Genomic DNA, 10,752 nt, shown 5'->3' with positions numbered 1-10,752 from the left:
CTTATTTTATGTCTGTGTTTTAAATGAAATAAAGCCTATAACACTATTGTATATTTATTTTGCTTTCTGCACTTATAACATAACATGGAGTCCCAATTTGTTGTGATGATATCCAAAGATTTCATATTTACAGCTTAGAAATACATGAAAAGTCACATCCACATTTTTTTATCAATCCAAACATTTTTATATATTTACAAATTATTTAACAAAATTGTGTCATTGTATTAAAACCTGCACTAACAATATGTCACAATGCTTTAAATATGCTGTTAAAGAAATGACTTGCATTATGATCAAGTGTCATCATCATTTTCACTTCCCGAATTAGAAAAGTCATTTTCTTCCTCCACTTTATCATTCTCTTCAATACGCGGCCTTTTAACTAAAAGACCTTGCATTTGTAACTTCTGCAATGCTTCCATAGTTCTCTTTGCATTGGAACTTTCAACTCTCTCTTCCACTTGTGTTGATTGTTTAGAACTAGTTTTAACAATTTTAATTCCGGACATATTGCCTATTTTACTCAAATGTGCACTTGAGCTCGTTTCGGATTTCATTTGTGTAGATGTAACTAAAGTTTTACCTTTCATACTTTTGACTGTACTCGTAAAATCTGATTTGTTTTGAGTTGCTGTCATATGCATTTCTCCTTGTTTCCCCGACTTTTGTGTTTCCATTATAGTTTCTTTTGGCTTCTTAAAACAACTCAATTGTCCCTGTGAATCTTGTGATGGCCTCTTCATTGATTGGTTCATAGCTTGCGGTGAAATTTTAAGGGTTCTGCATGCTATTGTATTCTGTGAGGGTTTAGGTGTAACATTCCTTACTACAGGAACTCTGAAATTGCCAACTTTTGTTACATTAGGCCCCGGCCGTATTGGAGCTAATTGGTTTGCTGGTCGAATACCACTGGTAGTAGGTTTAGTTGAAGCAATATTTACGACTTTCGTTCCTATGTTTTGGGATGAATTTCTGACCGTTGTTGGTTTTTGAATTATTTTACTGGGATTAAAATTAGCAATTTTATTGGGTTTGAATGTTGGATTCGTGTTTACTTGGGTATTGTTAACTTCTTGTTTGACAGTTTGATTTACAGTTCTTATTGTCTTAGTTACAGTTGTTGTTATTTCTTCAATAACAGTTTGTGACTGGTATGTTTTTACTGAGACCTCCTTATTTACAGTACTGACTTGGTTCGATCCAGATTTTTCATTTGCTGTGGTTGACGTTTGATGTTCGGATTTTATTTGTTTAGAAATATTCTGCTTATACGGCTTTGAAGACATTTCTTTATTGGCATTGTTTGAGATATCCTTGCTTGTATTTGCTTCTTCATTTTCAGTATTTCTATTTGTTCTCTTATTTTCATTAACAGATCTTATAGTTATTTCTTTGTTTAATTTCTTAAACTTATTTAAAGGAGAATTGTCACATTCTTGTTGAGTGGCAGCAGCATGACGTAAGGGAGTCGCGGACTGATTTGAATGTTCATTGGACTTAATTTTGATATTGGTATGGTGACTATCATTGTCATCATCGGAAAAATGTTGATCTTCATCAGCAAAATGATCTTCTTCATCACTATTGTTAGAGTTGGGAGACTGCACAAAGTTTTTGCTTTCATCTGCAGATGGAAATTCTTCCTCACTATTATGATCCGTTATTTCTGTAACCTTAACTTTGCCAATGGCGTATTCTGACTCGCTGTCACTTCCATTATTTGAAAACCTTTCATTTTGTTGACGGTTATTGAATTTAAGCTTTCTTATATTAGGTATATTCTGAGAATTTCTTGATTTTACTGTTAAGTTTTTACTCAGATTTTTTAAAGTCGATTGTAAAATTTTATGACTTTCATCAATAAAATCTTCCATATTTTGGTCGTCTCTGTCATTTTTTTGTTCAAAATCTTCATCTTCAGAAAATGTTTTATTTTCATCTGAAATGTTTTCCTCAGAACTACGAGTAACTATTGTTTGGGCGTTGGATTTCACAGTAATATTTTTACTAAGGTTTCGTAAAGCCTGTAATTTGGTCGGAGGAGCAATCTTGGTTTCTTTTATCTCATCAACAGATTTAATTGCTAATTTAGTATTTTTAGGCTCATTTTCGTATAGTTTATTTTGATCGTCGCTATCAGAGTCTTCAATATTAAATATTTCTATTTCTTCGTTAATTTTTCCTTGCTTCTTTACCCGTTCAGTAAAGTGTTCTTTTTTAACAGTTGCAGATTGTTCCACTGTTTGAGCAGTAGGCTTTATAGACAACTTCGATGAAATTGGTTTTGCCGTGACATTCGTCAAACGTTTTAAAAGATCTGCATTTGAAGTGTTCAATCTTGTATTTTCATTAGGAGAATTCGGTTGCGAATTGTTTTCCACTGTTTTCCTAACTTTTAATTTCTTTGATGTTCCTTGAGTTGGACTCTCGGTTTGTGATTTTTTTATTATTGTTTCTGTTCTACTTCTGTTGCCCAAATTAACTACTTTTCTTCCTACAATGTTGTTGGTTATACTTTTATTAGCAGAATCTAGATTGCTTAATTGATCTGTATTATCTAGATCATCGCTATCATGATTAAACTGGTCAAGTTTAGATGTAGTCATTTGCGACGTTAATGATTTTACTGTGACATTTTTGCTTAAATTCTTTAATGGATTTAAATCTTTTGGTTTATCCTTTTTGTTTTCTAATTTACTTATTGGTATATTGTCTTCATCATCTTCATCTTCATAATTAATTTCATCGTTTAAATCCTCAATTTGATCATGACTAGATTTATTATTAGTTTCGCCATCTTCACCCTTAGGACTAGGCTTAGACTGAACGGGTTTGACTGTAATAAGATGGCTAAGATGTTTAATAGCATTTAAAGTATTATTCGCCTTCTCTTTTTGATCGATAATAGTTTCATTCTTTTCACTCAAACTTTTTTTAGTTTCTCCATTATTTTGAGATTCTTTAGTCGTATTTTCAGTGCGTGGTATTTTATTAGCAATTAGACTTTCTTCAAAGTCATCTAACGTTTCTTTTTTTTCAAAATTTATGGTATCATTGGTATTTGTGATTGATGAAGGATTTTCTGCAATAGTTTCTTGGTTTTTACTATTATCATCACTTCGGCTAGTACAATTGGTGTCGTTTATTTCATAATTGTTGTCAGAAGTTACATTTGAAGCCTTTTCTTTTAAAGGATTTGATGCTGTTTCTGTTGAAAGTGGGCTTTTATTTATTTTATCTTTATCTTGTATTGTTTCATTGTCATTCGCGGGTTTATTTTCTTCTTCATTTTTATCCTTATCTGTTTCACTAGTAGAAGCTTCAGTATTGTTATTTGCTGACATATTTTCTGTTGCCTCAGAAAATTCCTCATTATCTGCAACATCATCCATTTCTTCATTCTTTGATGTGATTGTGTTATTACTTTCTTTAATATCATAATCTACATTAGTGTTACTTGCTGCGGCTTTTTTTACTATTTTTATTTGATTGTTACTTTGATTCATTAGTCTTGAAAGAACTTCACTAGACGTACTTATTACATTTGAATTCTTAAGCGTAGATATTGGTGGTGTAGATATCGGCTGTTTTATTTCATTAGGAACAATTTTGTTTCCCGACTTCATTTTAATAGTTATACCTTGTTTTTGTAATTTATCTATGTTTGTAGGCAGTGGTTTGTTTTTCAGATTCTTTAAAACTGGTTCTTTTTTAGGCTTTAGCTGCTTAGTGACTACGCGAGTAGGAACTTCTTCTATACCTTGGATATTTAGACCTTCTCCAAAGAGATCAGTGTTCATATTTAAAAATTCATCTAAAGTTATAGTTTTTTTGGACTTTTTATGTTTTTTGTGCTTTTTCGATTTAACTTTTTCCGTGTGATCTGGCTGTTCATCAGACTCTTTACACATTGATAATTGTAAGAATTGATCCTGAAACACAATTTGTTTTTAATATTATGCGGGATTAGAAAATAGAAATACAATTGTCAGATCTTCGAATATGTTTTTTTTGGTTATAAAAATATTAGCAGATTTTTGTTAATTTGCTAATATTTCTTATTTAATTCCAATTAAGCTCTAAACTTGTGCTAGGACATTGCTTACGACAATAGTCAAATGAGGAGATTAGAACCCCAGATCACGCGATCGAAAATCCATACCCTTGATCATTAGGCTAGACCAGGGATACTTCAAAAATGTGTATAAAATTTCATAAAAATCGGACAAGCCATTTCGGAGGAACATTGTGACACAAGAATTTTACATATAATATTAAACTTACTACTCCCATTGCATCATTGTCTTCAGGAGTTGGCGGAATTTCTAATTTTTCCATCAGAGGAGGTACAGTGTCCAATGAAAATTCTACAATTTGTTTAAGCCTGCAATGAGATTGAGAAATTATGTGTAATACATAATCTATTCAAATTTAAAAAAAGAATATTAGAGAAAACCTACATTTCATTTTCTTCACTGTATAAATCTTCCGATGAGTGAAATGTAAGATGTAACTCATATGCATCTAGGTGATAAAATACAGCCTCGCACAATGGACACCTGAGTATGTCTTCCGGACATTGATTTTCATCACTATGTTCGTCTTCCATGTGTTTCTGAAATAATACAAATTAAATCGTTGAGATTAACTGAAGACAGTTCAGCTACAATTTGATTATTTTAAAAAATACCTACATTTAAATTGACCTTATTTTCATATTCTTCACCACAGAATGGACAGTAATAGATTTGTACCAATTCCTGTGAAATTAAAACATATATTACAAAATGGGTATGCTTTTATTAAAAGACTAGCAGTCGCCCGCGACTCCATCCGCGTGGAATAAAAAAGTTAATAATAAGTAGCCTATGGTTTCCGCCAGACTATGTTCTACATGTGTGCCAAATTTTATCAAAATCTGTTGAGCCATTCTGGAGATACTTTCAAACAAACATCCATACATCTAAACATTTGCATTTATAATATTTGTAAGAAGTAAGATTACTGAACCTAATATTTAATGCAACCATGATTTTTAACAGCAGAGCGAGTCAATAGAAATGATAATATTAACTCATAACTCTTCAATAAATATAGCATGTAATGTACAGATTACTGTTGTTACAGTATTTCCATCCCTTCATTCTCTTTGAAAAGGAAAGAGATACAAACAGTGTTCACATACAAGTACACCATTTGAATAGTACTCATATAAACAATTTGTTAATAAGATATAAGATAGATAACTCATCTTTGGCTACACAAAATTAAAAGGGTGAAAAGTATCTTTTGCATAACTTGAGTCTTGCAGTATTCTTCCAGGTGGCATTCTACATTTAAACCAAATTGCATTTAGATCTGTTTCATTCTGGGTATACTAAGTAACAAACATCCATCTAAACATTAGCATTTATAATATTAGTAAGATTTCATTTTACCTGGCATAAAAATTTGACTTTCTTTGAAAAACCAATAGATGTGGCATCTTTCTCTTGTCTATGGTAAAACTTATTATGGTAAACCATTGCACAGGGTAGAAAGAAATCAACATCGCAGCAATCACAATGGAAACAATTTGTTACTTTTGGCATGGACTCATGACTTGATTCCAAATGTTTGTTGTACAGAAACTGAAATATTAAAATACAGACAAAACTGGTTATTTACAAAATATCAACATTATTCAGTAATAGTAATATTATAATCCACTTATATGGTGTTCATACAAGATTTAACATTTGAAAACAGATGTTAAGCAGTTTATGCTATACAGAATTATAATTTCTATGCAAAACAGTAGTACGCAATCTGCCAAATGTTTAGAACGGTCTCGAACTATGAGATTAGAAAGTTATACATAAGACCAATACCCCTATAGTCTGGATTCTTTTTTTTACAAAAGCATAACATGTAATCCAACATGTTACAGTTTCTTTTTCTTATACTCTTATGTACAAATTATATATCACTGCAATTAATATCATTCTGACGAAAAATAACAACCACATTTAGAAATGATTGTTACAATCAAATGAATCAATCAATTTATAAAGCATGAAATGTCTGATTATAAGGGGCGTTACAATAAATCAACTAAAATCTACCAATTCAAACAGATATAGAATATAACTAGGGTAAAACTATCAAAAAAGGTCCCAAGAGGACATATTCAGGAGGACATGTTTTTTGTTTTGATCATGTTTGTAACAAATTATAAACAAAACATAGACAAACGATGACATTTAATTGAGCCTACATTGTATCTTTTTCCTCTGAAGAATTATTATAAGGTCTTTGCTGTTTGTCTTTTCTTTACATCTAATTGTAGTTGAATATTTAATAACTTTGGAAGAAATTTAGACTTGTACCTTTAAAGTGAACAGTTTCCCACACCAGGGGCAAAAATACTTGGCATCATAGTCCGGGTGAATCTTGTGTTTATGTGTTATCGCCTTTGAAATAGTTGGGAATACTTCATTACACACATCACAAGACACCATTTCAACGTCATCTCTTGAGGTATCGCTGGATGTCGGAGAGTTACTCTGAACGCGTAATTTAGCTTTTGTTGCCTGATTAAACTTCGGATCCCCATGTTTCCTATTAAAAGAATAATACATTCATTGTTTATAACAAAACAAATTTGAACATGTTAGTAAACGCCGGAAGACTTTAAGTAGCACCTAAAATGTGTTTGTAGTGACTCTTTATCTCCAAAGCTCTCTTTGCAAAAGATACATGATAACTCCTGTGCTGAAGTCATAGTGAAAATATTTAATTCAAAATTATTTGACCATCAATTCGACAACAAGCGCACACAGCCTAGCCATTTTGGAATAAATATAGAGTATAAAATTCGTTTTTGCCAGTGGTTCTTGCAAATTCCGTTTTTCCAATGTTTTGCACAACATGCGCAAAACTTATTTCAATTCTTTACCTAAGGTATATCTAAATAAGTGTATTCTAGGCTACTGTGTGTTATTGAATATATTTTTTATTTAAAAAGAAACAAAAGAAAAATGTTAACTTTGTTGAAGTGTTCACTGTTTACACCAATTTAATTCATTGCTAGTTCCAATAAAGATATTCATTTTCGTATAAATATTTCTGATTGTATTGTAACATCATTACAAGGTCAACATAAGTTTGCTTGTTTTATTTGTTAATCTTATCTAACCTAGACCACAGTTGTAAACGGTCTTAGAGTTAATCACCATATTCACGTTAAAGTATCAATTATGTTTAATAACGTAAATTTTTTGAGTATTGCTCGTCGGTTTTATTCAGGACATGTCGGGAAAACTGAAGCAAGAAAATATGTCCTTACCAAGCACTTTCAGGGCGAGCCAAAAAAAAGTGATTTCGAAATTGTTCAAGAGGAACTTCCCGAATTGAAGGATGGAGGTATTTTTTTTCATTTACCTACCTAGTAATTTAGGGAACATTCCTAAAAAATAGAGTATTGATGACAATTTTTTTTTCAGAAATATTAACAGAAGCTGAATATCTTAGCGTAGACCCATACATGAGAGCTTATATGATAGGATATAAATTACCGACGGTTATGATTGGAGGACAAGTAGCGAAGTATTAATTGATTTATTTTATTAATTTTAATATACTCAAAAAAATAATTATATACATGTGGATAATAGATTTATATTCGCGACACGTTATCAGACGTACGAATTGTGTATCGTAACTATTTTATCTATTCGAGATTTCATTTGATAATTATTTTTTTTTGCTTATTTTATAGTTTAGAATCTGTCCCTAAATCCCAACTTTGACTACAAGCATATTCTAGCAAGCAATAGCTGTTCATTTTACTAGCAAATCGTTCAAGTATTTTTTATTGGTGTTCATATGTAGATGACAATTAAAAACTACGTTCCACAAATGATTGACCAAGAAGTATAAAATAACTTTTAGCCAAAAAAAACTAATGACTCCCTCACTCTTACCCCCGGTTGTACACGCGTAGACCTCTAGGTGATGACGTGCTGTCAGTGATTCGAACCTGAAACGACATTAGATTCCTTGGAAAATATAAAATAACTTTAATATAAAATAACTAGCGTAGTATATTAAGAAAAAAAATATTGAAATTAATTCTATATTTTAAGGATAATAGCCAGTCGGAATGATAAATACCCCGTTGGCGGATACGTATCCGGCTATTTTGGATGGCGAACTCACACTATTTACAACCCAAATATAATCATTGCTAAAGCGGATCTACTACCTACATATCTCTTGCCAGATATGAGTCCTTACCCAGTTTCTCTGGCCTTAGGAGTACTTGGAATGCCTGGGTGAGTATACACTATTTTTCAGAATTTTCATGAGGTATCATCATTGAAAAAAAAGAGTAAGACAACTCTTTGGTGGGACTTACCCCAAATAACCTATCGGGTTTACTATTCCTGAGTTGTTTGCAGTACTAATCCCGATAGGCGATTTGGGGCACCAAATGAAGATATACAATAAGTTCCTACCCGTATACGCGAAACTCACACTTGCATGTTAATTTCAGACGGTCATATTTCAGTGAAGGGTGGTTTTAAAAATCTAGACTGTAAGGCTCTTGTATCTATGATGTCTACTTATTTATCTTTGTATGTAAGGCCTGTTAATCGTTTGTCTATTACAGTAACACTGCTTATTTTGGTTTGCAAGAAATTTGTAAGCCAAAATCCGGCGAAACTATTGCAATTACCGGTGCGGCCGGCGCGGTCGGTTCTCACGTTGGACAAATTGGAAAGATTTTAGGTAGGTAAATGCAGACACGGGGAAGAACACGAATAATAACGTCTCACGCGACTCACATTTATCATGGGTTTCTGAGACCAAAACTCCTATTATTTTTTTTTGTCTCTTTTTTGTCAAATGTGAATCTTTTTTGATATGTTTTATACAGTGTTTTTTTTCTCAGAAACCAACGGTTAGTCGGTTAAACGTACATACAAATCTATATCCATACGTTAAATTACTCCCATTCCCGCGATTACACATTAGCGTCCTGTCGAGCAAAGGTAAAAAATTGTGCAGACATATATAAAAGTATGTATAAATACTGTAAAGATAAATAATCAACACGTTATTTTCATTAAATAAAACAATGCTTTTGATTATTGTTAATGTTACATGTTAATTCTCACCGTAATTTTTTACCACACAGGAGTTTGAGTTTTTAATTCACTCGAATTAAATTTAATCTCGATACAATATTTAAAAGACTTACAATTTAAATTTGTGGGGTCTTATTTATTAGAGTAAAAAGAGTCATACACAATATAGACTCACAGACCCAGAACAATTTTTTTATGAATTCGGTTAATTCTATTGTATGATACAAACACATCAAAATGCTTTTGGCTATGGTTGTATAGGATTGTGTTCTATGATTATAACATTAACTCGTACAAAAACACACATAAAAGTAAGGTAGGTATTTTAGACAATAAAATAATTGCTTTAGGGCTGTTGACATTTCACTTTCAGTTTGTAAACCCTCAAATTAATTTCCCGCCATCATGCACTCTCGTCGGATCTTCCGTTCGGAATCTCTGTTATAAATCATTAAAATAGTTTTTTTATTTAGGTTGTCGAGTAATTGGATTCGCTGGTTCCGATGAGAAATGTGAATATTTAGAAAAAGAACTGGGTTTTGATCGCGCATTTAACTACAAGACTGTTAACATACAAAAAGCTCTCAGGGAAGGCGCACCAGACCGTGTCGATTGTTATTTTGACAATGTACGTATATTTAAATTATTACATTTCTATATTACTTGGCGGAAAAGATTTTTATCTCAACGATTTACATTTTTCAGTTAAATAGACAAAGAGTTAGCTTTTTTAATTAAACCAAAGATGTGAAATATATTTTATAACTTGGTGACTGATTATTTTATCCTATAACGAGATCAATGTTTGCATTGCATACAAAAGGATTTGTCTTTAAGCTTCATTTAACTATTCAATTCAAAGCATTATTGATGATTTATAATTGTAACAAGTCTAATAAATAAGTATTTTTTATAGGTTGGCGGAGAAATAAGTTCTGCAATAATGAATTATATGAATAAATATGGTAGAGTAGCTGTTTGTGGTTCTGTATCGTCGTACAATGATCCGGCGTTACCGAAAGGTATGGCTGAATAATATATATTATATTTTTTTTTATTTCAATAACAAGTAACAACATTAACCTACATTTATTTTTATGCTGCAGTGACTATTGTACAACCTGCGATAGTTTTCAAGGAATTGAAAGTTGAAGGATTTATTGTTAACAGATGGACTGATCGTTGGAATGAGGGTGTTAATGCAAATTTATCTTGGCTTCGGGAAGGTAAATTAAAGTATGAAGAAAAAGTTTATCACGGCTTTGACAATATGGTCGACGCTTTAGTAGGTATGCTGAGAGGAGAGAATTTGGGAAAGGCTATAGTAAAGGTCAAGTAAAGAAATTGTAAATAATACTTGTTATCATTATGGCTTTTGCATAGTGATCTTGGGAATTTGTTCCGCGTTTTTTTAAATCTGGTCACATAAATGGGTGGCATGTTTTGTATTATTTGAGCTGTCGGATCAATGTCAAAGTTATAGAATCTTCCTACCTCATAATTTGGTGCGGTTTTGTAAAATAAACACCTGAAGATAATAGTTTGTTTTATTTTATAATATTCTTCTTACTTATGAAAATAGCTTGTTTTGTTTCGTTTAATTATATTTAAACTATCG

At 31.7% G+C, this 10,752-nt stretch overlaps 2 protein-coding genes across 3 annotated transcripts; one reads left to right on the top strand and one right to left on the bottom strand.

Moving 5' to 3' along the window:
• Window positions 1–38: 38 nt before the first annotated feature.
• Window positions 39–6,861, bottom strand: LOC106115772 (homeobox protein 2). Its single transcript, XM_013309291.1, has 7 exons — window positions 6,687–6,861; window positions 6,372–6,603; window positions 5,442–5,633; window positions 4,698–4,763; window positions 4,464–4,618; window positions 4,288–4,387; window positions 39–3,935 (listed from the first exon to the last, which is right to left on the bottom strand). The coding sequence occupies exons 1-7, from the start codon at window positions 6,764–6,766 to the stop codon at window positions 297–299; spliced, it is 4,464 nt and encodes a 1,487-aa protein (XP_013164745.1). The 5' UTR covers window positions 6,767–6,861; the 3' UTR covers window positions 39–296.
• A 251-nt stretch (window positions 6,862–7,112) lies between these two features.
• LOC106115742 (prostaglandin reductase 1-like) lies at window positions 7,113–10,672 on the top strand. Of its 2 annotated transcripts, none has more exons than XM_013309227.1 (7): window positions 7,113–7,407; window positions 7,488–7,590; window positions 8,169–8,318; window positions 8,657–8,775; window positions 9,608–9,762; window positions 10,051–10,156; window positions 10,241–10,672. In XM_013309227.1, exons 1-7 carry the CDS (start codon window positions 7,242–7,244, stop codon window positions 10,471–10,473), a joined length of 1,032 nt encoding a protein of 343 aa, XP_013164681.1. In that variant the 5' UTR covers window positions 7,113–7,241; the 3' UTR covers window positions 10,474–10,672. The 2 variants fall into 2 exon arrangements, with proteins under 2 accessions (XP_013164681.1, XP_013164679.1); XM_013309225.1 differs by having other exon boundaries at window positions 7,114–7,407; window positions 8,130–8,318.
• Window positions 10,673–10,752: the final 80 nt, after the last annotated feature.

The sequence above is a fragment of the Papilio xuthus genome, unplaced genomic scaffold (genome assembly GCF_000836235.2).
Source record: "Papilio xuthus unplaced genomic scaffold, Pxut_1.1 DF827777.1, whole genome shotgun sequence".
Lineage (NCBI taxonomy): Eukaryota > Metazoa > Arthropoda > Insecta > Lepidoptera > Papilionidae > Papilio > Papilio xuthus.
This window is presented reverse-complemented; position numbering and strand designations above follow the sequence as displayed.

Coding starts and splice junctions, on each gene's coding strand:
- LOC106115772 (XM_013309291.1), bottom strand. CDS start 6,766: ATGACTTCAGCACAGGAGTTATCATGTATCTTTTGCAAAGAGAGCTTT. Junction 6,604..6,686: donor TCACTACAAACACATTTTAG/GTGCTACTTAAA, acceptor TTCTTTTAATAG/GAAACATGGGGATCCGAAGT. Junction 4,619..4,697: donor AAAATAAGGTCAATTTAAAT/GTAGGTATTTTT, acceptor GTATTATTTCAG/AAACACATGGAAGACGAACA.
- LOC106115742 (XM_013309225.1), top strand. CDS start 7,242: ATGTTTAATAACGTAAATTTTTTGAGTATTGCTCGTCGGTTTTATTCA. Junction 8,776..9,607: donor ACAAATTGGAAAGATTTTAG/GTAGGTAAATGC, acceptor TTTTTTATTTAG/GTTGTCGAGTAATTGGATTC. Junction 10,157..10,240: donor TGATCCGGCGTTACCGAAAG/GTATGGCTGAAT, acceptor TTTATGCTGCAG/TGACTATTGTACAACCTGCG.